The sequence below is a fragment of the Salvia miltiorrhiza genome, chromosome 4, assembly GCF_028751815.1.
Source record: "Salvia miltiorrhiza cultivar Shanhuang (shh) chromosome 4, IMPLAD_Smil_shh, whole genome shotgun sequence".
Lineage (NCBI taxonomy): Eukaryota > Viridiplantae > Streptophyta > Magnoliopsida > Lamiales > Lamiaceae > Salvia > Salvia miltiorrhiza.
The window spans coordinates 409846-436303 of NC_080390.1; the positions used below are offsets into that span (position 1 = coordinate 409846).

At 37.2% G+C, this 26458-nt stretch overlaps 6 protein-coding genes across 9 annotated transcripts; 3 read left to right on the forward strand and 3 right to left on the reverse strand.

The window, feature by feature from the left end:
* The first annotated feature begins 123 nt into the window (after positions 1-123).
* On the forward strand, positions 124-2210 carry LOC131022856 (pentatricopeptide repeat-containing protein At2g20710, mitochondrial-like). Its single transcript, XM_057952402.1, has 2 exons — positions 124-605; positions 842-2210. Exons 1-2 carry the CDS (start codon positions 348-350, stop codon positions 1964-1966), a joined length of 1383 nt encoding a protein of 460 aa, XP_057808385.1. The 5' UTR covers positions 124-347; the 3' UTR covers positions 1967-2210.
* Positions 2211-2990: 780 nt separating this feature from the next.
* Positions 2991-4940, forward strand: LOC131022857 (pentatricopeptide repeat-containing protein At2g20710, mitochondrial-like). 2 transcript variants are annotated; one of them, XM_057952403.1, is made up of 2 exons: positions 2991-3269; positions 3458-4940. In XM_057952403.1, the coding sequence occupies exons 1-2, from the start codon at positions 3018-3020 to the stop codon at positions 4685-4687; spliced, it is 1482 nt and encodes a 493-aa protein (XP_057808386.1). In that variant the 5' UTR covers positions 2991-3017; the 3' UTR covers positions 4688-4940. The 2 variants fall into 2 exon arrangements, with proteins under 2 accessions (XP_057808386.1, XP_057808387.1); XM_057952404.1 differs by having other exon boundaries at positions 3020-3269; positions 3484-4940.
* Positions 4941-4947: 7 nt separating this feature from the next.
* Positions 4948-8571, reverse strand: LOC131022858 (uncharacterized). The gene is made up of 8 exons (XM_057952405.1): positions 8210-8571; positions 7955-8090; positions 6985-7225; positions 6738-6866; positions 6607-6656; positions 6288-6385; positions 5931-6218; positions 4948-5597 (listed from the first exon to the last, which is right to left on the reverse strand). Exons 1-8 carry the CDS (start codon positions 8252-8254, stop codon positions 5121-5123), a joined length of 1464 nt encoding a protein of 487 aa, XP_057808388.1. The 5' UTR covers positions 8255-8571; the 3' UTR covers positions 4948-5120.
* Positions 8572-9853: 1282 nt separating this feature from the next.
* LOC131022861 (type III polyketide synthase A-like) lies at positions 9854-11697 on the reverse strand. The gene is made up of 2 exons (XM_057952410.1): positions 11261-11697; positions 9854-10999 (listed from the first exon to the last, which is right to left on the reverse strand). The coding sequence occupies exons 1-2, from the start codon at positions 11424-11426 to the stop codon at positions 10005-10007; spliced, it is 1161 nt and encodes a 386-aa protein (XP_057808393.1). The 5' UTR covers positions 11427-11697; the 3' UTR covers positions 9854-10004.
* Positions 11698-12925: 1228 nt separating this feature from the next.
* LOC131022862 (deoxypodophyllotoxin synthase-like) lies at positions 12926-14384 on the forward strand. Its single transcript, XM_057952411.1, has 3 exons — positions 12926-13416; positions 13519-13849; positions 13945-14384. The coding sequence occupies exons 1-3, from the start codon at positions 13040-13042 to the stop codon at positions 14191-14193; spliced, it is 957 nt and encodes a 318-aa protein (XP_057808394.1). The 5' UTR covers positions 12926-13039; the 3' UTR covers positions 14194-14384.
* LOC131022860 (probable helicase CHR10) lies at positions 14334-24700 on the reverse strand. 3 transcript variants are annotated; one of them, XM_057952407.1, is made up of 16 exons: positions 24436-24699; positions 23341-23419; positions 23090-23250; positions 22845-22976; positions 21983-22160; positions 21645-21783; positions 21328-21445; positions 21117-21206; positions 20773-20880; positions 20479-20673; positions 19127-19252; positions 18402-19066; positions 17311-17456; positions 16788-16952; positions 15992-16106; positions 14334-14507 (listed from the first exon to the last, which is right to left on the reverse strand). In XM_057952407.1, the coding sequence occupies exons 1-16, from the start codon at positions 24640-24642 to the stop codon at positions 14483-14485; spliced, it is 2649 nt and encodes an 882-aa protein (XP_057808390.1). In that variant the 5' UTR covers positions 24643-24699; the 3' UTR covers positions 14334-14482. The 3 variants fall into 3 exon arrangements, with proteins under 3 accessions (XP_057808390.1, XP_057808389.1, XP_057808391.1); XM_057952408.1 differs by lacking the exon at positions 14334-14507 and adding an exon at positions 24284-24291 and having other exon boundaries at positions 15988-16106; positions 24459-24700; XM_057952406.1 differs by lacking the exon at positions 24436-24699 and having other exon boundaries at positions 21645-21780; positions 23341-23500.
* Positions 24701-26458: the final 1758 nt, after the last annotated feature.

Genomic DNA, 26458 nt, shown 5'->3' on the forward strand with positions numbered 1-26458 from the left:
CCGGCTGACGTGGCGAGTATGGGAAATAGCCGAATAGGGTTTCCGTGTACGTGTCACGGGATTGGGGAGCTCTGATTGGCTGTCAGACTTTCCGTGAATTAGCTGTCATCACACCAGATAATTGCCTTGTGGGCCTCAAAAATACTGCATGGGCCGTCTCTATCTGAGCCCAATACATTAGCAAGGCCCAATGTATATTACGTAAGTAAGTGAAGTGAGAAAATGAGGTATTCAAATTTCAAAACTCCGAAAATTTCCTCTTTCAGAAGCGACGCCGCCGTCGCTCGCCGCCCGGCGCATTCCGTCTCTTTCTTCTCCCGTTGAAATGGAAAGAAAAACTCTCTAAAATGAAGAGGCTGATGAAATCTGTCCGAAGCTGGCGTCTGGAGCCTTCAATTTGCAGCGTTTCACTGTATTCCACCCAAACACAGACCACCTCCGCACCGCGTCTGTTTAAGAGGCTTCAGAGATGTAACCAAGAGAGGGCTTCCGTACTACCCGTGCTCGACGAATGGGTCGCTCAAGGTCGAAGAATGCATCGTCCAGAACTCGAACGATTCATCAAGAGCTTCAGAACAAACAATCGAATCAAACCCGCGCTTGAGGTATGCGCAGATCACGTGTATTATCCTTTTGCACTTTCTGTTTTGCTTGATTGAATTGAATACTAGTGGAAATTTGACAGAATCTAGTGTTGTGAGGGCTATTCGAGATTTAACTTGGAGCACTTGGAATTGTGTAATTGCTGATTGAATGCGTGCATTGTATTATTTATTCCTCTTCAGTTAGGGTTTGCAATTACGTATAATTCTGGATCTTAATTTCGATGATTTCATGGCAGATTGCTGAATGGATGACTAGAAGCTTGGAGCATTTCACACTTAATCCGGCGCATGTTGCGATTCAGCTGGATCTAATTTCCAAGGTTCGTGGAGTCGAGCAAGCTGAGCACTTTTTCAATGGCCTGGAAGATGGTTTAAAAGATCCTCGCGTTTATTCAGCTCTGCTGAACTGCTATGCTGACGCGAAATCCCTAGAGAAAGCAGAGGCAACCATGGAGAAGATTAGGGAGCTCAACTATCGTAGTAACCTGTCATACAACACAATGATGAGCCTTTATTCAAAGATGGGGATGCATGACAAGGTAGATTTGATGATGCAAGAGATGGAGAGTGAGGGCATTGATTTCAGCATAGTTACGTACAACATCAGGTTGAATATCTACGCGGATCATTCTGATTTGGAAGGAATGGAGAAGCTCTTGATGAAGATGGAAGCAGATCCTCTGGTTTCTGATAAATTTTGTAGTTACTGCATAGCTGCAAAAGGATATATCAAAGCCGGTGCTTTAGAGAAAGCTTTGGCTATAGTGAAGAAAGCCGAGCTTTTGATTAAAGGTCGTGAGAGAAGGTTTGCGTATGGCCCTTTGATGGGTCTTTATGGCACTATGCAGAAAAGGGAAGAGGTATATCGCGTATGGAATCTGCTCCGAAAATGTGGGAAGTTACAATATGGATCGTATGCATACGTTATACCTACTTTGGAGAAGTTGGATGACCTTGATGGTGCCAAGAAGATCTTGGAGGAGTGGGAAGAAGAGAATGCAGGAGGCTCTGACATTCGGGTTCCAAACTTAGTCATCGGTGCATACTGCAGGAAAGGTGATGTAGGAGAGGCCGACGTTATCCTGAAGAGGGTTGCAGAAGGTGGGAGGAAGCCCTGTTCGAAGACGTGGAGCCATATGGCGCTTGGATACCTCAAAAATGGCCGGATGGAGGAGGCTGTGGAGATGACGAAGAAAGCTTCTATGGCTGCCGTTTCCGGTTGGAAACCCGACCACGCCACGGTGGCTGCCTGTGTAGAGCACTTGAAAAAGAAAGGAGAAGGAAAGGAAGCACAAGAATTGTTGGTGTTACTTGAGAAGCATGCAATATCATGGGATTTGAGTGAGAATATGAAGATATAGTTGAGCAATTAAAATGCCAATGGTGAAACGGGAGCTCTCTTCATCTTTGACCTGTGCTGCAGATCCATTATAAGCTTGGATTAATATTTTTTCAGTTTCGTTTTCAACTAACAATGCATTCACGTAGGAGCTCAAAGCTTTGAGACTTTTATATTTATAACTAATAGTAGGAGTTAGAAGCAATAGCTTTATGTGTTCATGCTTTGAGACTTTTATAACTAATAGTAGGAGTTAGAAGCAATAACTTTTATGTGTTAATGCTTTAAGACTTTGCAAATTAAATAGTTATAACTTATAACTAATAGTAGGAGCTCAAAGCAATAACTTTTATGTGTTCATGCTTTAAGACTTTGCAAATTAAATAGTTATAACTTATAACTAATAATAGGAGCTCAAAGCAATAACTTTTATGTGTTCATACCTTAAGACTTTGCAAATTAAATAGTTATATCTTATAACTAAAAGTAGGAGCTGAAAGCAATAACTTTTATGTGTTCATGCTTTAAGACTTTACAAATTAAATTATTATAACTAATAAAAGGATGTTTTCGATTAACCCTAATTTTTATTAAACCATGATCTAACAATGGATTCATCTCTAGATCTCGTTCATTATTTAATAAGATTAATTAATAGCTAATTGATAATCCTAAAGAGAGCAAAGTAACCTGAACTCTAAAATTGAAATTTAGTTCATTATAAAGTAGAAATAAAAGTAAAGGAAAAAGTATTTCATAGAAATAAAGTAAAAGAAGAGAAAAAATAATTCTTACAAATTCAAACTCTAAAATTGAAATTTAGTTCATTATAAAGTAGAAATAAAAGTAAAGGAAAAAGTATTTCATAGAAATAGAGTAAAAGAAGAGAAAAAACAATTCTTACAAATTCAAAGTGCAAATCCATTCTAAACATAAATTATTGAGTTTCTTAGAGATTTTGCTTCATAATAAAAAGTAAAAAGAGTAATGTAGATAATTTAGATGTACAAAAATAGTATCGAATACTATTAAAAAAAAAGTATATAAGTGGAGTGAAAAGTGAGAGCATCAAAATGATGAAATTCCAATTCCTCCACAAATTTTCTGATTCGATCATCAAAAGGGGGATTCTGAGGGTTTCGTTGTATTCGAGTGAGAGATCGCCCAATCTGTACGAGAGGCTTCTCAAATGTCATCGCGAGAGGATTTCGGTGATTCCGGTTCTCGACGAATGGGTCGCTCAAGTTGGAGATATACGCCAGCAAACACTCGAACTGTTCATCAGAATGTTCAGAGCACGCCGTCGTTTCTGGCCTGCCCTTCATGTACGCATCGTGTAGCTTCTGCTTGTTATGAATTTCATGCATTTTCTACAATGGAACTGAGCTTTTGTTGTGAATCGCGTGTTTAGGTTTTGTTCTAGCTAATTTGTCGCTTTGGAGCATGTAGTTGATTTGATGTGTTTTATTGAATCCCTCTTGATGGATAGTTTATGCATATGAACTCGTGACAGATAATTGAATGGATGAATCGTAGCAGGAATCAGTTTGTAATGACCCCACAACTCGCTGCGGTTCACCTAGATCTATTGTTTAAGTTTTATGGCATAGAGCAAGCAGAGAAATATTTCAATGAACTCGACGACGTTTTACTGGATTATCCAGTTTATGTAGCTCTTTTGAACTGCTATGCCGAGGCGAAATACGTAGAGAAAGCAGAGGCAATCATGGGATATATTAGGAAGTTCAAGTCCCGCTCTACTCTGCCTTACAATGTAATGCTGAGTCTTTACAACAGGAAGCGGGAGCACGAGAAGCTCGAGGCATTGACACGAGAGATGCGAGATGAGGGGATTGTTTACAACAGGAACACTTATGGAATCTTGTTAAAAACATACGCACGTTGTGATGTAGAGCGGATGGAGAAGCTTTTGGTGAGGATGGAGATAGATGACTGGGACTATGTCGATTTTGATACTTATGCTACAGCGGTTAAAGGGTATCTCGAAGCTGGTGCTTCGGAGAAGGCTTATGCGCTCTTGAGGAAAGCCGAGAGCTTGACTGGAGTTCATGGAAGAAGTAGCGCGTATCTGACTATGATAAATTACTATGCTGCAATGCAGAGAAAAGAAGATGTGTATCGCGTATGGAATCTGCTTCCGGACTTTGCTGAGTTATCGAAGAACTACTATTATACTATGATAAGCTCATTGGCGAAGTTGGATGACCTTGATGGTGCCAGAAAGATCTTGGAGGAATGGGAGAGAACGAACGCAGCTGCTTCTTATATTGAGATGACGAACCTGGTCATCCGTGCTTACTGCAAGAAGGGTGATGTAGGAGACGCTGAGATTATTCTGAAGCGAGCCATGGATACTGGGAAGGAGCCCAATGCACTAACGTTTAGTCATATGGCGCTCGGATACTTCAAAGATGGGCAGATGGAGAAGGCCGTGGAGTTTACAACCAAGGCGTTTGTGGCCAGTTTGCCCAGCTGGAAACCTAACCTCATTGTAGTATCGGCCTGCTTAGAATATCTGCAAAAGAAAGGAGATGCAGATGGAATGCAAGAAATGTTAATGCTTCTGGAGAAGTACGGCAGTTCCTCAGACGACGCCAAGGAGATCATAGAAAGATTCTCGAGCAACGGGAAGCCACAGACTGAAAATCAGAACAAGACAGCAGCTAGGGAGGACTTTTACATCCCATTATTCACCTCAACTGCTGGTGGCAAAAATAGCTGACCCTCATTCACAGAGCCTGGTGGAATTTTGAATTCGGCCGTTTCAGTAATTCTGGCAAGAAATGCACAAGATGAAGAAGGTATGCTCCCCAATTCTTCTTCGTTGATGTTCATTTGTGATAGAGATGGGAAGCCTTCAACAATTTAGAATGAAACACTGAAACTTGTATCTTTCTTCATTGAGAAAATGAATTCTGCCTGTAGCCATTTGGCATTTGAGTTGGAAAGAATCAATCAATTGAAGTTTTGGTACAGTGGAAATACACTATAAATCTTGTTAGCATATGTACTTTCACTAAATGTGAGCCATGCTCGAATTTATAATCAGTTGAACATAGCCATTTTAAAACGAGAAAAGAAAAAGAATTAACATTGGCTGTAATCACCTAATATTGTACAAAAAGGGAAGCAAAAATTCGTAAACTGAAGCCAACTCATTCTTGCTTCTTGGCAAATTCGTCTTTCTCTTTATTCCCATCCTCCACGAGCATGCGGAGGAGGGCTTCACACACTTGAGAAGCGTCTGCTTCTGACGGATCGTCGTTCAACGACGAATAAACCATCCAAGCGTGGTCCAGCTTGCGCTTTGGCCTGACCACAATCGAGCCAGGTACCTCTGCATCACGGCAAGTGACGAGCCCATCACTCTTCTCGCCATACCTACTCTGTAGCAGCTGTGCACAGGCAGCCATTGCAGCACCCAGAGGTATGATCACGGGCAGGGTTGCTGGTTGCCCGGAGAACATGGGGAGTTCTGCATGAGCAACGCGAGATAGTGTGGCCAAAACAGCAGGAGAGATCGGCGCCTCCGTGTGGAACGAAACGATGGGCAGCTCCCTTGGTAATTGATATTTCCTCAAGAACTCTTTCCTTTTCTCATAAGTTAAGTCTTCTAGAGCCTGCATATCGCCCTATATAATACATTCCAGCATTAGCACACATCTACAATGAATCAACGATCTATCGATCTAGTCCCTCTGTCCCAGAATAAGTTTCCTCTACTTTGGAAAACACACATACCAAGAATTTGTAATTATTAGAAGAGCAAAATAGGAAGTTATGCATCAGTTTACCATGGAATAAATGGGACACTTATTCCGGGACAAAATTCATTTGTTAATCGGACACTTATTTGGGGACGGAGGGAGCATGTGCTATAAGAAAATGCAAGTAGCACAACGTTAAACCATGCGAGCAAGCATAGTCTAGCCTTCCAAAGTCATAAAATCACATAGTTTTCATACCTTGATCACTTTACAGATGAGGATCTCCATCAGCTTACGCATGTTGACGTAATCGCCAAGCTGACCTTCTCGGAGTATATCAGAAGCGATTGGACTACCACCGTATGGGCTCTGCGCTAACGCTAATCCAGCAACCTTGTCTTTCAGTTCATCCCAATACATGGACAAAGCGGCCGCAGCATCTATTCCCCCTTTACTATGGCCGAGCAGCAACACGCGTTTCTTGGAACCCCAATATATTTCTTCGATATAGTCCTTTATCTCTTTGGCATTCTTTTCCACTGAAGCCTAAAACTTAACTTCATCAAGGAACGGAAGAAGCACGTGCAGTGGGACAGTACAATTAATCGATCGTACCTCACTGTGAATTTTGGCTATATGACAAGTGAGCCCCATCTTCGAAAAACTTGTCTTCGTGTTCACGAAATAAAGAGGTCCGTGGTTGCTGAAAAGACCTTAGGAAATAAACAGCGCAAAACTACAGGTTAATCTGTGACATATTGTATGATATAACAACAAAAGAGAAATTGTCTTTATCTTTTTTATATAGAATTTTGCCAATAACGTTAGTTATCATTTCTCAAACAATTTTCCAACTATGTAATTGAAAATTCAAAATTTCTATCGCAGTGGAATAAAGAGATAGTGAATACAAGGCACAGAGAAGCATCACCACCTGGGATTAACAAGTAAACCATTGTGTTTGGCAACCGGTGCACACCATGTCTGATTCAGAAGGCCAACACTGTTATAAATTTAAACTACGGAAGTAACTTGTCGGATGTAAGCAACTCGAATAATTTATACCGTATTTCATCAAGTATTTCTGTGAATCTTTCTGTTCCATCTTCAACCGGTGGCATGTCTGGATCCCTTTGTAGCCAGCCAATATCATCGGCAGAACCACGAACTGTCCTCCTAACCTTTTCAATGAGGCTAGTAGTAGACAATAGCAAAACAAATGAATTAACCAAAGGAACAAGATTGCGATTACAAACAATTTAACCAAACGAAATTGTAGTTATCAGTTTTAGTAGGCTTAAACTATATGTACCCCTGGAAAATAGAATTGCCGTTTATGTTGGTGTTTAATGGCACGATCGCATTTGAATTTTGAGAAGACCGTCCAGCTGGGCCCCTAGTTATTGCACCATGGACTATTGGAGCATCAAATTCGGAAGCAGATAAATCACTTCCACTTGAAGACACATTTCTATTAGTTAATAGAGATCTGGTCTCTTCTGAACCAAATTGTACCATTTCATGTCCATGAGGATCTTCAGACGCAGCGCCTACTGCAATAAGTGTAGAAGCAAATGACGCCACAGCATCAGAGTTTGACTAAGATATGTATTATGAACATGGAAACTAATTGTTTTCTGCTTTTCTTGAGGGGAGAAGGAAATGCACAAGGAGAAACATATAAAGATGGAACAAGGTAACAAAACAGTTAGCAAAATCACAGAATAAGGGAATTTGTTACTTCACAAAAGGCAGTTCCAATGATTATCTTATCCATCTTAAAAGTTAACGTACGAAGCAGCATACAAACATCCTTCATCCCTCTACTCAAACTTCACACAACTCTCATCTTGTGCCTGCTATAGCAATGTCTTAACTAATGAGCCACCTTCTACAAATTCTCCCTACTCCTTGCAAAATTTTACTTCAAGTGAATGGAACAGTATAATTTTCTTCAGAACATACTATACTCCTCGTGCAGCTACGTCGACATCTTATTAGAATCCCATGTCTGCTTAGCAAACATCAAATTCTCAATACGTTACATCCTATATCATGAGCATATTCTGAATCAACAGAGCTAGTGAAAATCACTAAATCATGCAACAATGCTTCTCTGTCACTGAAATTCAACAATCAAACCCTAGTTTCAATGTCTTCCTCCTCATGTAGCTTTGAATTAACAACAAAAGACGAGTTAACATCCAACAAAAGAAAATGCACAAAAATGGATCCCAACTTCACCGAATCAAAATTATACTCAATGGCAGTTACGAAATTACTTGAAATATCAGGGAAACAGCGGGTGAAAATCGACGTGGTTCCGGCGAGATACGACGCCGCCTCATTCAGAGACGGCACTGAGGTAAATAATTGTGGAATTCCGGGACGATCATCCCCCACCGCCGCCGCGCTACCCTTTTCCATTGCAATCAATAAACAAATGGAAACCAATTAAATTGTATTCTAATATATATAATAATAATAATAAAATCAATCTTTTTACCAAACATTGACAAAAAGGAGAGTATAAGTACCATAAGCGGTGCGCCCTCACCGCTATCGGAACCTCTAGCTTCCATACCCAAAAGGGTTTTGCCAAAGAAAGGAGAAGAAATAAAAGAAATTGGCCTAAATTGAACAAAGATTAGATTATGCAGCAAATCCCTCTTTTCCTAAAAGATGAAATGGCGCAAAATATCAAAGATTCTTGCGTCTCGAATAAAAATTCAACGAAATTAATCGTAACTGCCAAGCAATAATATCGATTCAGTAAAAAATTTGAATTTCAGAAAAGAATTTCTATAGGCGGCCAAAAAATAGGTGACTAGGGGAGCCAACGACGTCGTTTCCCTTTTCTAGTTCTCTCTTAGAAAAGAATTAAACAAAGGAGTTCTCTAACCCAAAAAGAAAAATGAGTTCATCTTGAAATCATGAATAATAATATAAAATAAAAGGTTAATTGTGGCTAATTATGAAGTTTTATCAAATTTTGGTTTGTCATATAATCTTTAAAATTTGAATTAAAATTTTACAAAATTTTGGTTAAGCTTTCTTATTGGTTACAATTTGGATCAACTTCTCATTCTACATTGGCCCCCCTTCTTTTACGAATAATCTAGAGGATACACTTTAAATTGAATAACAAACGAATAATAAAATTACTTTTTTACATATCAAATTCAAATGTATCGCTCCAATATAAAAACTGTTTCATTTAGTTTAGCCATAAACACAACTAATGTATTATCTGTCGAATTTTTATAAATTACACACTAGTTAACCTTAAAATAAAAAATAAGACCAACAATGAGAGCCCGCCAGGATACGACATATACAACTAGCTAGGGGTGTCAATCCGGCCAATGCATCGTGTTTCGGACCAGTCTTATCGGGATGCGGGCTATTCGGATTGAAATATTTTCGCGCTATAAATTATCATCCTAAACTTTTGATTTTCAAGCTAACCCCCTAGTAGACTAGTCTGACTCAAAAAAATTTAACTAGTTGACAAATTTTATATTTGTAACAAACAAATACACGTATAAATAAGTATCATTTCAACATCAACTTACATAATATATAACTAATACGCAACTCTCAAGGGAATAAGAATGCACGCGTTTAAAAAGGGAGTTCTCAATTTCAAATTGATTTCAAATCAATTTCAAAATTGAGTGGTAAATTTGTGATTTTAATAAAATTAAAGTTTCATTTATAAGCTATATACATCTTTTTTTTCTATTTTATTTATTTTCTAAAATTGTGAAACTCGACTAATTATAAAATATTTGATATGCATATCAAATTAAAGATCACGACAAAAGCTTTAATTTGATATATGTTACGTAAATATTAGATTTAAAATATAAAAATTATATTTATTTAAAGATTAAAACTTAAGAAAATTATCTCTCCTCTCTCCTCTTTTTTTTTTGAATAAATCTATTTTTTTCAAAATACCTTTTAACCTATATTTTTTTTTTCTTTTTTCACAATATCAATTTTTATTAATTTGAATTCTTCTTTATTTTTTATATTAAACTAAAATATTTATCTTAAACTACAGTATTTTTTAAATTATATTTAGAATTTTTTATATAATAATCAAATTAATATCACTTTTATTTATAATGAAATATAAAAATATTTTCCGTACGTTGTACGAGTGCAAATGCTAGTTTTTCTTAAATAACGAGTATATATATATATAACTTTCTTATATCGAATCAAAATACATCTCACAAACGTATAATTTTGAGTCTCCCTAGCAATTAATTTATGTTTTAGAAGTAGAATAGAGTGATGATATTGGTATAATGATGATGACAGTTAATGGAGGAGGCTTCGCAGAAGAATCCCTTCAAAGGTGATGCCGGGGCCGAAGGCCAATGCGAGCCCCCACTCCTCCCCTTTGTCTCCCTTCTTCCCCAACTCCTCTCTCATATATTCCATCACATAAAATATGGTGTTACTGCTCACGTTCCCATAGTCCATCAACGCCTTCCTGCTGCACTCCAGCTTCCCTTCATCCAATCGCAGCGCGCTCTCCAGCCGGTTCAGTATGGCCGGACCGCCCGGGTGAACCGCCCAGAAGAGCGAGTTGTAGTCGTAGCCCCCCTCGGCCAGACCGGCAGCCCCCCCCATGAGCTTCCTGCAGAACTCCTCGATGTTCTCCTCTATCTTCTGCGGCAGATCGCGCCCTAGTTTGAAGTAGATCCCCTCCTCCGACAGCCTCCCGTCGATGACGTGGCTCGTCCCCGGCAGGAACTGCTGCGCCGCCGTGTTCAGCTCCATGAAGGCGGTCTCCACGCCGGGGACGGGGTCGGCGCCGACCACCACGGCGGCGGCGCCGTCGCCGAAGAGGGCGGCGCCGACGAGGTCGTAGGGGCGGGACTTGTTGGGGGGCCGGAAGCCGAGGATGGTGGTCTCGGAGGTGGCGAGGAGCACGCGGCTGCCCGGGTTGTTCTCGGCGATGTCCTTGGCGACGCGGAGGCCCGTCACGCCGCCGTAGCAGCCGAGGAAGTAGAGCATGACGCGCGCGACGTCGTTGCGGAGGGCGAGCTCCGTGGCGAGGTAGAGGTCGCCGCCGGGGAGGCGGATCTCGCTCGAGGAGACGTAGACGACGTGGGTGATGTCCTTGGCCTCGCGCTTCCAGTCCTTGAGGCACGCCAGGCTCGCCTCCTTCGCCATCTCCAGCACCGCCGGGTGCGCGATGTCCAGCCTCTGCTTGATCGTCGGCGACCCCTCCGTCGCCAGCTCCGGATACTCCTCCAGTATCTCCTTCGACATCACCGTGTACCTCGTTTTCACCGTCGTCGTTTTGCCTGAAATCGAACATATATGTAAAACTTCATGTATGCAGTGTCATGTATACTCGTTTTGCCTGAAATCAAAATATATATGTAAAACTTCATGTATGCACCGTCATGTACACTGGTTTTGCCTGAAATCAAAATATATACGTAAAATTTCATGTGTGCAGTGTCATGTATATTCGTTTTGTCTAAAATAAAAATATATATAAAAATTTCATGTATGCAGTGTCATGTATGCTCGTTTTTCTAGTAATGAATAGATGGATGTACAGAGGCGTTGGAGTTTGTCCTTGATGGCGAGGTCATCGCAGTTGGTGTCGCGGATGTAGCCCTCGACGAGGAGATCTTGAAGCACCAGCTGGCGGGGGAAGGCCTTGCCGATGCCGAGGATCGTCGCCTTGCCGGCGGTGGGGCTGCGCTGCTGCTTTGTCGACATTACAAATACCAATTACTATTTGCTGGGAGATACAGATGCAGACACATAGGGCTCAATATAAATGGGGAGATGAGCATTTTCTTGGAGGCTTGTTGGTGTTCAACAACACCAGCATGACACATTAAACAATCTTTAATTTTCTTTGTGTTGAATGTGTGAATCACTTATTAGATTGCAATAATCTTTCTCTTTCCTTTACCATCTGCATGTAGTTAATATAAATTGTGTTTGCCTTAAAAAAGTAGGCATGCATATGCAATGCTGATTTTTCTGCAAGATTATGTAACATCTAATTATAGGTGAACGATACACACATTCGGAAACTTTGATAATCTACCAAATTCTATTTATCAGAATTTTCAATTATTGTTTATATGTATATTTTTTTATCATTTCCTTTTGTGATTTAACTTCCATTGATAAATATCCATCATTTGTTAATGTAACAACAAACGTTTCAATCGTACAAATAATTGTGTATTTAATAAGTGGAGAATTAATCTACGCCACGTCTCATGCAAAAACTAGAATGGCTTTGAAGTAAATATAATAGGACTGTGGTAACATCAATCAACTATTATCGAAAAATAATTAATCACAAATATCAAATCGTTGTTCATGACTATGTCTCCAATTCGTGGACCACTTTTATCAAATCGTTATTCATCACTATGTCTCCAATTCGTGGACCACTTTTAATAGATATCAACACAAACATATAATATTCTCATTAAATACAAAACCACATGAATCATATTAAATACAAAACATATTTCATTTTCAACACTTGAGCTTGGTCAGCCAGGAGTGTGTGTGACATAAAACAAATACTAGCAAAAGTCCACGTAATTTTGTGGACCGCAATATTGGGAGAGCAATAAACAATTTGTTTGATCTTTTCAAGATTCAAAATTTAAATTCTTGATTGTACCTGCAATACATAATCACTCACAATTATACATCCATAATTTCTCATATTGTGCAAGAATTTGTTAGCAGGTAACAATCAATCAATTCTTTCCACATCTCCCACGAAAATGTGACAAAATTTCAAACTTGGAATTTTAATCATTTCATATATAATACATAAATCTTATTATTTCATAACATGCCAATTTTGCCATCATTTATTTATTTTGAAGGACCATAAGTGGAGCGTCCAATAAACAACAAGATCTACAAAAAATTAATAGATTATGAGATCTCACCCAATCTACATGTATGACCATAATACAAATAGATACGATTGATAAAATCTTAGACTTGACATTTTAATTATTTGATACATCACATCCTAGTCTTCCATAACATGCCAATTTTCCCCATTAAATAAACATTGTTTAGCTTGAAGGACCATATCTACGACGATCTATCAAACTAATAGACAATGGGTCAATCAAGATTGAATTTAATATTCACGTCGATGTCATAATACTCTAATTACATCATCAAGAATTTTTATGAGTAATGATTTGTATACTGTATTTCAGTATTATCCAAGCGCATACTGTATCAACTAAAGCACGACAAACGACAAACGAACGAAACCAAAGAGCAGTATAAATGCTAACCTTCCCACCAACGCATTATCTTCGAAGCATTGTAAAACTTTGATGGCTAGTTCTCAAGAACTTCCCAAAATTCCAGTCTTTGATCTCTCGACAAGAAACTTGAGTCCTAGTTCAAGTTCATGGCTTCCGACTTGCAAGAACTTGCGAGAAGCTCTTGAAGAGTTCGGATTTTTCTTGGCAAGATACGACAACGTTTCACCTGAACTAGACAAGCAAGTGTTCCATGTATTGGAACACTTGTTTAATCTGCCATTTGAAACCAAATCTAGTAACACTTCTGAATTTGTTTTCTACGGTTATGTGGGACAACTGCCCCATGCTCCTGTCCACGAAAGCATGGGAATCCCAGAAGCAACTACTCTAGATGCTGTCCAAAGCTTCACAAATCTAATGTGGCCATCAGGAAACATGGAATTCTGGTATGTCACACAAGCACATGAATGTATAACTTTAAACTATAAGCTTATACATATATATTCATGTCTGTGAGAGTGTGTGTGTGTGTGTTTGCGTTCTTGCAGTGAAAACATATTATGCTATGCAAGGCTAGTTTCAGAGATGGAGCAACTAGTAGACAGAATGGTGTTTCAAAGTTATGGAGCAGAAAAACACTACGATTCCCATGTTGGATCGACAACGTACCTGCTCAGAATCATAAAATACTCAGTTCCAGACCTTAATGCAGGAAGTAGCAACAATATGGGAACAAATTCCCACACAGACAAGAGCTTCTCGTCTATACTTCACCAGAATGAGGTCAATGGACTGGAGATACAACTGAGGAACGGGGAATGGTTGGATGTTGATGTCCCACCTGGATCATTTATCGTCATGGCTGGCGATGCTTATGAAGTATTACCCTAAAATTTAAGTACCATAAAAGCACTGCTATATTCCAGATCTGATTCTTGTGCTATTTTCTCTTTCTGAAAAATATGTGAAAACAGGCATGGAGTAATGGAAGGATATATGCAGCCAAGCATAGAGTCATAATGAAAGCTGACAAGCCTAGATACTGTATGGCGCTATTTTCATTCAATTATGGGATAACCACTATACCTGAGGAGCTGGTGGATGAAGAACATCCTTTGCAGTTTAAGCCTTTTGATAATTTCGGGTTGGCCCGGTTCTACCTCAGCGGTGCAGCCCCAATGACTGAGAGCACTGCTAAGGCATACTGTGGTGTTATTGCATGAAAGTTTGGACAGTAAAAGAATAGTGTGTCGAGTGCCTGTGTGTTGAGTGGGTGACTGAGTGTTTGCGTGTGTGTGTGTGTGTATTTTGGGTTGCATACTTTGGAATATGCTATAGTATATAGTATATACTATCTTATAAATATTAAAAGGACAGCGATAATATATAAAGCTGAAATTTAAATATTATAGCATTACAATCCACAGAGCAAAATGAACAGCAGTGTAAGCATCAGTTTAAGTCCAATATTTTACACGGAGAATGCTGGATAATACCAAGATGTTGGATGCTTCATTCAGCGCGCCGATAATAATATCTGCCAAACAGATAAATTACTTTAATGAGAATCCAACTACCAGATGGATTAGGCATTTATAAGTAGGATCGTGAACTCCTGTAAATGAGAAACTAATTTATTATCTAGCCATGCCAATATGTAAGCGGCAGGGTATTCGGTATGATAGTCTATTACTATTATTGAAGGGTGTATTCTTACAAATTATCCTTAATCATTTGAATGTCAAAGGATAGTTTAATAATTTAATATATATGTATGTATGTATGTATGTATATATAGGTATTTATTTTGATATACGATAAGAACCCTTATCTATCTAAATTCTTTAGAATTGTAATAAAGATAAATGAATTGTAATATGTATATTGATAGACCTAATGGTAAAAATAGGACCGTAACTTTCAGGATTTTTAGAAAAAGGACTATAAGTTACGGATTTTGAAAATAAAGACTATAATTTTATTTTTTAACATTTACACTCCTATTTCGGGCCCAAAATTAATGGTTCGGGCTTTTGATGCCACGTAGAGCCTGTTGCTGACGTGGACTGCCATATTGTCAACTTTTTTGCAAAAAAAATTTTTGTTTCTTTTTTGTATTCTTGTTTTAACAATTAACAGTTATATTTTTTTTAGGAAAATTACCAATTATATTTGTTTTATCTTAATTAATTTAATATCCTAAAAGAAAGCTACATATATACGTTCATTATAATGTTAAAAGACATTATATATTTTTTTTAGGAAAGTTAACAATTATATTTGTTTTATCTTAATTAATTTAATATCCTAAAAGAAAGCTACATATATACGTTCATTATAATGCTAAAAGAAAGCTTACTCAATTCTTCCTTGCTTGCAAATCTGCCATACTGCAAAATCTCTTCTCACTATTCAAAATTGATGGCATATTTTTTTATAATTGATTCTTCTAATTAAATGTTAAAAGACATGTATAAATAATACATGTCTTTTAACATTATAATGAACGTATATATGTAGCTTTCTTTTAGGATATTAAATTAATTAAGATAAAACAAATATAATTGTTAACTTTCCTAAAAAATATATATAATTGTTAATTGTTAAAACGAGAATACAAAAAAGAAACAAAAAATTTTTTTGCAAAAAAGTTGACATGGCAGTCCACGTCAGCAACGGGCTCTACGTGGCATCAAAAGCCCGAACAATTAATTTTGGGCCCGAAACAGGAGTGTAAATGTTAAAAAATAAAATTATAGTCCTTATTTTCAAAATCCGTAACTTATAGTCCTTTTTCTAAAAATCCTGAAAGTTACGGTCCTATTTTTACCATTAGGTCATATTGATATATGGAGTAATTAAAATTCATACTGTAACTTTTATGTGTGTAACATTTAGCTAGTTGTCAAAAAAATTGTTTATAGAATTGGGAGACTAGCCCCACCCCTGCAACCGATGAAACATGCTCCAAGCAATAGAAAAGTAATAAGATACACCAGATTTGCAGACGGAGAAACTTACACATAAATATTAATGCCATACATTGCTGCATATTTTCGAAGTAGGCGTTCAACAGTATACCATTCTGAGCGGTCTGTCCCGTGCTGATAATTAACCCGGGGCATGTGGATTGAAGCTGCCGAATAAAGAAAAGAAAAAGGACATTAACACATATGTTCATAGATATCACAGATTAAAGTAGAAGAGAATTGAAACCCAAAATAATGGAACATCTATAATGCTGAAGAAAACTAAAAAAGGAAAAACCACTAGGCGTGATGAGCTGTTAAAAATATTTGACCGCAATACCAGAAGTACTAGAACCATTAGTAAACAGAAAAAGGACCACCGGAGTACTCAGATGGCAAGCATCATTACTGAAATACAGATAAAAGTTCTATGTGATATGGCATGGGAAAGATCAATTTCCTCTTTCTAGCCATTCATCTAGCTTTCTCTTTTACGTGTTTGCCTTATGTTTTAGCATCTTTGCCTCACTCCTCATTAACAAATTTACACACCTACCTGCCAAATTGATAATCTGCATATCTACATATTAGGAAGAAAATTGAAGCTGATAAATGCAGTTGTAGCACGACACTCACTTATCAAAAGCTTAGAATGTGGGAGAATCAGTCCCGTGATAGATTTACTCATTCTCCAATCAAAGAAAAGTAGGAACCAGTTCTTTCATGCTGGGAGACTTGGAAAAGTACTTCTATACTCAAACATCAGTTCAGTGGCCCCTTTAAAGTCCAGTACTAGTAAGGAACCTAAACCACAAACAATGATTCTTGGAAAGAGACCCACACTCTACCTGAATATTGAGCGGCTGAAAATGATGCTTTTGCAAGGCAAACTTCCAAATCAGCCATAGAGATATCACCGCGAGGAACTTTACGCCTCTGATTATATGACTGCACAACAGCTAAACCAACCCACTGACGAAGATCAGTAGGAGTTCTCAGCTCACCATGGTCCTCTGCATAAAATCAGTCAGAAGCTAAAAATTACTAAGTCTAAAGAAGAGATATATAAAGGTGATTGTCAATTTTGCATTCTACTTGGAAGAACTCAACCCTTGTTTCCTCAGCTAGAGAAAACCTTGAAATATGAAAAAGACAAGACTAAATTGTGGTGAAGACAAAAAGGTTTCCTTATCTGAAAAGCAAGGCTGGTAACATACTAACATGGAATAACACAATATGATGGTTTTCCTGAAGTATATAAAGAAGACGTTGAGAAACAAAAATAAACTTATCTTAACCAAAGATTTAGTCATTTAAACAAAAACTTCAGCACTTAAGAGAAGCTGGATTAGAATAGAGAGCCAAGCTCACCAGTAATTTCTATGAGATGTAAATCACCCAGATGGAGATCTCCAAATTCTGAAGCCCGCTGGTATGCACTGGGGATAGATGCTGACAGCCTAGCCAGGGCATCAAACAGACCCCCATGCCCCCAATTTCCAGAATTATCAACACAACTAGTAGAAGTCAGAAAATTTGTATCAACATTTGTAGGTGACACATTGAATCATATAAATCTTCTTCGTTGGTCACAGTGATCAATCCTCAACTTTTGGTAGATTAAGTTTCTCAAGCCAGATATCAAGGTTGCTATAGGATAAAAATGAGCAAAATTGTTTTTGGATCTTCCAAGTTTGTCTGGAAGCACATAAAAGAGATGATCTTATCTAGATATATAAATGGTTAATCTGTTTGAAGAAAAATAAATCCTAAGTGCTTACAACGGTTTTATGGTTGTGTAGGTGGGTATAACCTCAGCATTTGCTTCTTATACTATGATATACGCCAAAAAGATAAATATGTAATAGCTGAAGTCCCCTATGACTTCTAAAAGAGTTCAAAAACACCTTCTGCAGTAGTTTGAATCCTATGAAATTCAAAATGTCAAATTGATGATCTATGAACTTATAAGCTCTACGTCTATAATGAATTCTACTTGGAAACCATAACTGAAGCCAAACTACAGTTAATACTCTCTTCGTCCCTCAAATGAGTATTGAGTACCTATATTTCCTTTAAGGTTCATCCCCCAAACGAGTACCCATTTCCTCTTTTGGTAAGTGTACTCCACACAAGCCAGTCACAACAAAAGTGGGACCCTTATTCCACACATACACACTCAATCAATTTCTTAAAACTTGTGTCATTCTTAAATGGGTACTCATTAGGGGGACATAGGGAGTATTAAATAACATTCAACAAACTAGTATCTGAAACTTTTTAGTCTCAACATACTAAATAGAATACTCGGGAAAAATGTAAGCACCAGTTAACAGGAAAAGGCCGATTGGGTAACAAAAGAAAAGATTGATGGACACAAATTCACGATCAGGTGGTACTTCCCATGAAGCATGAACCCAGAGCAATACATTGAAAGTCTATGTAGTAAGAATGATTTATACCTGAATATAATAGTGGACTCAGAAGGGGTAACTGCTGCAGTAGTTGTGCAGTCTCCATAAACAAAATGAACTGAGCCAGCATCTGACATCACATCCTGATTGACTGGAATGACAGGATTGCTGACAGAGAGTGAGTGATATCCAAGTGTCTCCCATTTGAGTATTTTTTTCTCCTCTGCCTTCCTTCGAGCAGCTTCAGCTTTAATGTGTTTCTCATCCGGTAAGCATCTTTTATTTCCTAATTCCAGTACGTCACTGTCTTGTTCTGGAGATGGTTGCTTAAACTTCTCGACCCATGACATATATGAAGCTTCATCAAGGCCGGGATCAAAGTCCATAGACTCAGAAGCATCTTGTTTGACTAAATCTTGATCATTTACCCGATTCATTGAATTGATCTCAAGCTTCCTATCCCTCACATCTGATTGTAACTCATGGCGGGACGCAATGACCTTTTCAGCTAAAACAGCCAGTTCACTCTTATCCAATTGGTCATCTGATTTTTCAGTATCCATCTCCATGGGACCGAAGACATGCAAACCAAATATAACAGATTTCAAATCGCCAGCTTCAGTTCCTCCATAACTTCCCTCACGATCCAGCATTTCATCTCCTATAACATTATGGCTGAGTTGTAGCTTCCTTCTTGCTCTACGCATAATTACCTGCATTGTTCCTCATCAGCAACTGAGAATTGTGATTAAAGAAAAGATATATGATCTTACCTCCTCAACTGTACGCCCAGTAACCAAATTAATACACAATACATGATTGCTCTGGCCAATTCTATGTGCACGCTGCAAAGCCTGCTTGTCCACTTGAGGATTCCAATCTTGCTCATAAAATATGACCTACAAAACGTAGAATATTCATATTCTGTTACAAGCACACAAGCATGACAACCCTTCACGGTATCAAAAATATGGGGCTGTTATAATTGCAAATTGTTTGAAGATTGTTATAAAACGATTACAAAGTCCTGTTGTAATAAATGGCATAAAAGTTATGATTTTTAAGGCACTCAACCCTTCCCTTCAATTTTTAATCTTTCTAACATTTCTCTGAAAATATTTCTCTTTTATATATTAATGGGTTAATGATTCATAAAATATTTACTTTTAATGCTCCATAAACAAATATGATTTTAGATTTTGTATTTAATATATTACAGATACTAATACTCAATACTAACAAAGTAAAATGTGTTATAAATGATAGTTGTTCATTTTTAACACTCAAATAATATAATTATGAAGATAATAAATTTCATTAGTAATGCATTAAAATATTAACACTCATAACGAACAAAGAGGATAATTTGCTAACCTCAATGAATAATAATTCCTTTTAAAACTAATAAATAAATCAGTTATCAATTACTTAACTAGGGTATAACATATTTACTTTATAATCAAGAATTTAGATTTTTAAAATTGTCCTACACCCACCCACACCTCACCTACCCTGCCCTGATTCCCGAACAATAACATATAAAGATTAAAACTGATAAAGCATTTTTGAAATTAAACAAATAACATAATCAAAATTAGAGCTTTAAACAAAACTTGACTCATCTAAGCCTAGAACTATTGGAAATGAGTTGATGAGGCCCATCCATTAATGACGTGTGGACCTAGTTTGAATAGTTTGAGGATCTATATGAGCCATGACTTTAAGGATTATAGTGAGGGACCTACATGATTCTAATTGCAAAACACAAGGCGAGAAAATAACAGAGGTGTGATTTTCATTACAAGCTAACAAATAGTTTTCTTGTTCTCGTCAAGCAACTCCAAAGGCAACAAACCTACCCAAGCAATCAAATATGGACAATAGCACCACCAATTTCCAAGAACTGTTCTCCAATTGGACCAATTCCTATGGGCACGTAATACTCTAAATATGTAAATCTAACAAAGGCAATGATAATCAAATCATTATGGAATAATATCAAAGGTGACAAAGCCTAAACATCTTTCAAAAACTTAAGAGTTAATTATCCAAAGTTGACTGTCACCTTACAAGAAAAGTTCAGGGTCAGGAAACAATTAACTTTTAGAAACTAAAGTAAACTTACTGTATCAGCAGCCACAAGATTTAGTCCCACTCCCCCAGCTCGTGTGGATATCAAAAAGACAAAAGGTGTGCTCTGATGAGTGTTAATATTAGCACTTGAATTTATGCTGAAATTTCTAATTGCAGCAAATCGCTCCTCTGCTCGAATTGAACCATCAAGACGCTCATAAGTATATTTTCTCATTTCTAAGAAGTCCTGCATGATATACATGTATAATAAAAGACATAAATGATTAATGTAGTGTCAATTAGATAGCATAGAGCCTAACCATAAATAAACATAACAAAAACTCACCTGTATTATGTCAAGTGTATGAGTCATCTGGGCAAACAATAGAACGCGATGGCCAGAGTCATGCAGCTTCATAAGTAGCTGATCTAAAATTAGAAGTTTACCACTAACCTGATTCGACATAAATTGAGGTATAAAAATAGCTTAATTGAATAATCATTGACAAACAAAATAGGAAAAATTCAATTGAAGAGTAAGAAATTTGTAGGAATGCCAAATGCACATGGAGAACTGAAGGATGAAAAGTTGCACTTTTTTTTAATTATTTCATTGTGTCAGGCTGTTAATAGCCAATAGTTAAAAACTTCATCTATAATCCTAAAATCTGAATAGGGTAGTCTGACTACCTGAACCAGGTGCTCACCCTCCTGATATGGTTCAGGCTCAATACCTGGGAAAAGATACGGGTGGCTACATGCTTTCCGGAGCTGAATTACCTGAAGGAGAATTGGAAAGTAACAGCATAAGACTTGCATCACTAATAACTACAAACAATGTCATAAATCAACAACATTCGAACAAATCAGCACTCAATTAATAAAAATATAGTATGCTCACGATATTATGCAAAGATGGAGCATTTGTTCCTCTAGAAGCAAGTGCAAGCAGCTTTGGAAGTTCCTTTCTGAGTATTGACATATAAACCTTCTTCTGCAGAGGAGACAAAGGTGCCATCCTGCCAGATACTTCAAATCATCCAGGCAGTACATAATATGATATTTGACAAAATTTCAAGGAAAAACTGAAAGTATTGAGTAATAAGATAACTTAGATTCAAACTCTACCAATGAATACTACTACTAACTTTAGGGATTGTATAGAGAGTAACAGTATCACACATAGAAAAGGTGCAATAGCTTCTTCAAGAAACTAACACGGTTATTTCAGTAACAGGAGGCAGCATCAGAGTTCCAGACTCCATAAGTGCAGATTTGGTCCTTCGAAGCATAAATGCACCCAGCACATACTTTAAGATCTCAAACTGTTCCTTCACTTTTAGTGCACCTTGACCTGCTAAAGAAGGAAATAAGAAGTGCCGAAAATAACTCAATAGTTCTACATAAACTACATTAAAGAATATGACATTTTTCTTCAAAACCATCGACTTTGCAAGATTTTAGCAAAATTCAAATTACCATATATTAGCATTAGAACAGCAGGGACCTATATATTTCGAACAAGACGAACATACTAAGTAATGCAGATAACTTACATGAAGGATCTCCAGCTTCCTTGAAATAAGAAAGAAACTGCTCCAGCGTTCCAAAGATCAAAGGCATACAGAAGTGCATCAGAGCCCAAAGTTCAGTAAGATTGTTTTGAACTGGCGTTCCAGTGAGAAGCAATTTTCTTGGGATGACAAACCGCTCTCTCAAAATAGTATATAAGACCTGTTATAGTCCAAGAAGCTGTAACAGAAGTGAACAGGCTAAAGAAATAACTTAGGAGATAAAGCAGTCAGAACCAGGTAATGTATATGCATATATGCTTAATACCAGATTCAATACTGGTTTTTGTTCTGTGGTAACAAAAATCAGCAAGTCGTATCAACCTAGAATCCAGAAACCCCATGGTGACAGGGTGAAAAGTTTACGTTAAGCTCAAAGTGGCAACATAGAATAGCATACATTTAAGGCCACTAAGTTGTGAATGATAGTTCCTAATACAGCATAGCATAGAAAGATAAATAGTAGACCATTCTGCATTTCCCAAGACAAATTGCTTATCCAGCGGGGAAAATCATAACTTCTCAAAAAAATATAACCGGCATCGCATATTAACGAAGTGTCCAAGAGCCCATGCTGCCAGTGGAAAACATATAACTTTATCTCAGGGCACCAATATAGCAATAGCATACAACAAAATCACTATGTTACCAGAGATAGTTAATAAAATCAACATCGCATAGCACAGAGAAATAAATAGTTGACAATTATGCATTTCGCAAAGAGAAATTGCCTATACTGTGGGGAGAAAATTAATGCTTCTCTCACAATATAAACATAGAAAACAAATTATACTTACAAGAATTGCGGCAAAAAGAAAAAGCACATCTAGCAGAATTTTGGACATACACTGGAAGGGTTTTTGAGTCTCTGTGCTTCATCAATAATTGCATAATGCCAAGGGAATTGGGATAGAAAGTCCTGATCAATCAATGCAATGTCATAAGTCGTCAATAGCACATCAAACGGCAATGATGGAACCTGCAACCAGCACCAAAAATTGATAGCAGTTAATAATATATTACCTCAACTGCAGTAACTGGGTGCATATAGTTTGACATGAAGAATTGGGAAACAAGCACATAATTACTTACGTGAGATGAGAATGAACTTTCTTTTACATACTCACTCATTTCCCTGCGCAATTTGCATCTATATTCTTTATCCCCAACATAACGAAGCAATCTCAACTTTGGAGCAAAATTCGCCACTTCTGAGACCCAACCATCAGTTACACTGAGAGGGCACAAGACCACTGCAGGTTGAATTCAACATCTTTTAGTGCAATTATGATTGAAGCATTTTCGAGAACAGAAAATCCCAATATAAACATATGGTTACTCACGGAATGGTCCAGAAAACTTCAGGCATACTTTCAGGTAACTCAAAAGTGTGACAGCTTGCAACGTTTTTCCCAGTCCCATCTACAGTGAAAATTCATTAGCACAAGAAAATTGTTATAGTTTGCTCAATTTTTCACTGAAGAATGTCCAGAGGAAGTCTCAAACTATGATTTAGCAGCTATATACATTAAATTTAGAAAAACTACAGTATCTGAAATTCGTGCTATGAGTTTCCATACATATCCTCTAAAGATCCATCTTGACCGCTTTTAACTTGCCTCAGAAAACGTACTTCCTCAGGGTTCAATCCGCATAAGTGTAGATATGCAGTGCAAAAGGAATACTCTATCATGCATTGTATTGCATATAATTCGTGAAATTTAAATCATTGAATTCAACATAAAATTATTCTTTCTCCAATGTATGGTATTTCTGAAGTATAAAATGTTAAATTCAAAGTTAATTGTACATAACCAAAGACTACAAAGCAAGACTTGTACACACGCCTAGAAAACCAACTTCCGATCATTATCCATCATGACCGTAATGACGGACCAAATTATCACCTCTCCAGCATTAAAGAACAAAACAGGATGTTGCAGACTCAGACTAAGGAGTAAATTTCCATACACAATAGATGGCATTAGAAGCTTATAATCACGACTGGAAAAAAAAACCACCACCAAATTTTGAAGCAATGCTCATTAGACTTCCCAATCACTCGTTAGTCAAAACTAAAATTCTAAGATAGCTCTTGTGCGAAAGAGAGTAAAAAACTCTGCAACTCCCAAAGCTGCCAACATTTACCATTGCATCAACAAAACCAAGTCTCGCATTGAAAAAAAAAAAACAAAAAACAAACATAATTCGACAAGAACGAAGCGCTAGTATTAACATATCAGTGTGACATTCACATGTCCAATTCAGCCGGTTTACTAGTCTCACCTCATCCCCTGCAAAACAAACATAGATAGTCATGCAGCCGTTGCAAAGAGGGGGGAAATCGCACACACGCGCACAGTAATTGAATCAAGTTGAAGTAAAAACCTTTACAAAATTCCAACACAAAACATTTTAAATTTTTCAATGCAGAAAACAGAAAGGTAAAGGCTAGCAATACCAAGTATGACGTTGACGCCGAGGTGGTAGCGGCGGATGAGCCACGACACACCTTCGACTTGGTGCGGTTTGAGTGTCGCCTGGATTCCAAAATCCGAGGAATCGACACGCGATTCTCCGGTGGCGCGTAACTCGCCGTCGTACACGCATTTCGCCGCCAAAATTAGCCTCTGCTTGTAGTCCATGCTTCCAACGCAACGGTGGCGGGAGGTATGGCGGTGAGCGGTGGTTTTAAATTTTGGGAAAAAAAAAAAAAAAGGGTTTGCGAGACACGCCAATCCATTGATTTATTTAAGTTCTTTTTTTTTAGGCGATTTAAGTTCTACTACTATTTTTGTTTATTTAATTATTTAATCTAATCTATATTAATTCCGTTATTAGTTTGAATAATTTAATTGATTTTGTATACAAACTTTGAAAAGTTGCGTTAAAACTTTAAAAAGTAGCTTGAAATTACTAAACTTTCATCAAATTCTTATTTTGCATACAAACTTTAAAGAGTAGCGCGATAAAATATCGAACTATTGAATTAATCGGATTTTACTACCAATCGAGATTCCGGCCAAATTTACTACTGACATAGCTAACCGAATAATCTTATTTTACATAATTTCAAATAGTGGTCGTGATTTGTCATCACATACGTTGTTTTATTCCCTTGCCGATTATGTCACGTCAATTATTCAATTAGCCATGCCAGCATTAAATTTAGCCGAAATCTCGAAATATCAGATTAAATCAATAGTTCGGTAATTATCACGTTACATTTTAAAGTTTGTATGCAACACCAGAAATATAAATTTATATGTAAAATCAGAATTCGATGAAAGTTTAGTATTTAAAAAAATACAAATAAAAATCAACCGTGTGTACCTCTAATTGTCACCTAATTATACCATCCAAGAAGCAATGGTAAAATTCCCACTTGGTCACTAGGTAATGTCCCTAGGCTTGTCTCCGTGATGGGGGTGTAAATAAAACCTTAAATCAATTGCACACACAACACACACTAAATTAAACCCCACCAACAATGCCACTCTCAAAAGATCCTCCCCCATTTAGGCCATTCGATTTGAAGGCAACGCCAAAATTGGAAACTCCCATAGTTATATATATTTGTCCACTTTCAAATAGTAATATTTTGGCGACACATCATAGTTGAAGATGAAATCATCAGATTCCCTCATTAGACGGCAATTAATTAATTCTCTGACCCATTCCTTTGCCTTGTCACTTTGTGAGACAGTATCAACCCCAATTATGCTATTTGGTATCATTATTCCTTGCACTAGTTTAAATTGCACTTTTATTGTTTAACATATAATAGTATTTTATTTATTTACATCATCCCATGTGCCCTAGGTGAATACTTATGTAATGCTCCGTTGATGATTTGATTTGGATTCAAGGGTCTACAATTTGTCATGGTAATTTATTTAGTTTGCAATCGAAAATTATAGATAGCTACCATAAGGTCCTTAATAAACTTGTATTCTTGAAAATATGAGAGAGGAGAGAGATTTTTTTAAACAAAATTTAATTTATAAATAAATATAACTTTTATATTTTAAATAAATATTTACATAAAATATATCAAATTAAAGCTAGTATCCTGATCTTTAATAATTTGGTATGCATATAAGTATTTTATACTCCCTCCGTCCCACGAAGCATGACCCAGTTTCTTTTTTAGTTTGTCCCACGAAGCTTGACCTGTTTCTAAAAATGGCAAAAAATTTACCCTTTATTCACCTTTTCACTTTTTCACCTACCACACTTAACACTAGGGGTGTAATCGAGCCGAGCCGAGCCGAATAGTGTCTTGTTCAAGCTTGGCTCGTTTAGCTAATCGAGTTGTTCGATTAATTATCGATCGAGCTTTAATCGAGTCGAATACAGTGCCGAGCCTAATCGAGCTTTTTAAATTTAAAATTTTAGTTATTTTCCTAATACATAAGTTAATTTTCAAATATATAAGTTATTTTATTCACAAAAATATAA

What these genes read in the sequence shown, in the direction of transcription:
- LOC131022856 (XM_057952402.1), top strand. Translation starts at nt 348, where the DNA reads ATGAAGAGGCTGATGAAATCTGTCCGAAGCTGGCGTCTGGAGCCTTCA. An exon ending in GAATCAAACCCGCGCTTGAG is followed by an intron (nt 606 to 841) that starts GTATGCGCAGAT and finishes ATTTCATGGCAG; the next exon opens with ATTGCTGAATGGATGACTAG.
- LOC131022857 (XM_057952403.1), top strand. Translation starts at nt 3,018, where the DNA reads ATGATGAAATTCCAATTCCTCCACAAATTTTCTGATTCGATCATCAAA. An exon ending in GTTTCTGGCCTGCCCTTCAT is followed by an intron (nt 3,270 to 3,457) that starts GTACGCATCGTG and finishes AACTCGTGACAG; the next exon opens with ATAATTGAATGGATGAATCG.
- LOC131022858 (XM_057952405.1), bottom strand. Translation starts at nt 8,254, where the DNA reads ATGGAAGCTAGAGGTTCCGATAGCGGTGAGGGCGCACCGCTTATG. An exon ending in GAAATACTTGATGAAATACG is followed by an intron (nt 6,657 to 6,737) that starts GTATAAATTATT and finishes CTTCTGAATCAG; the next exon opens with ACATGGTGTGCACCGGTTGC. An exon ending in GGTTTACTTGTTAATCCCAG is followed by an intron (nt 6,386 to 6,606) that starts GTGGTGATGCTT and finishes TTATTTCCTAAG; the next exon opens with GTCTTTTCAGCAACCACGGA.
- LOC131022861 (XM_057952410.1), bottom strand. Translation starts at nt 11,426, where the DNA reads ATGTCGACAAAGCAGCAGCGCAGCCCCACCGCCGGCAAGGCGACGATC. An exon ending in GGACAAACTCCAACGCCTCT is followed by an intron (nt 11,000 to 11,260) that starts GTACATCCATCT and finishes GTTCGATTTCAG; the next exon opens with GCAAAACGACGACGGTGAAA.
- LOC131022862 (XM_057952411.1), top strand. Translation starts at nt 13,040, where the DNA reads ATGGCTAGTTCTCAAGAACTTCCCAAAATTCCAGTCTTTGATCTCTCG. An exon ending in TCAGGAAACATGGAATTCTG is followed by an intron (nt 13,417 to 13,518) that starts GTATGTCACACA and finishes GCGTTCTTGCAG; the next exon opens with TGAAAACATATTATGCTATG. An exon ending in TGGCTGGCGATGCTTATGAA is followed by an intron (nt 13,850 to 13,944) that starts GTATTACCCTAA and finishes ATGTGAAAACAG; the next exon opens with GCATGGAGTAATGGAAGGAT.
- LOC131022860 (XM_057952407.1), bottom strand. Translation starts at nt 24,642, where the DNA reads ATGGACTACAAGCAGAGGCTAATTTTGGCGGCGAAATGCGTGTACGAC. An exon ending in AGGGTGAGCACCTGGTTCAG is followed by an intron (nt 20,881 to 21,116) that starts GTAGTCAGACTA and finishes ATGTCGAATCAG; the next exon opens with GTTAGTGGTAAACTTCTAAT. An exon ending in ACATCTCATAGAAATTACTG is followed by an intron (nt 16,953 to 17,310) that starts GTGAGCTTGGCT and finishes GATTTTATGCAG; the next exon opens with AGGACCATGGTGAGCTGAGA.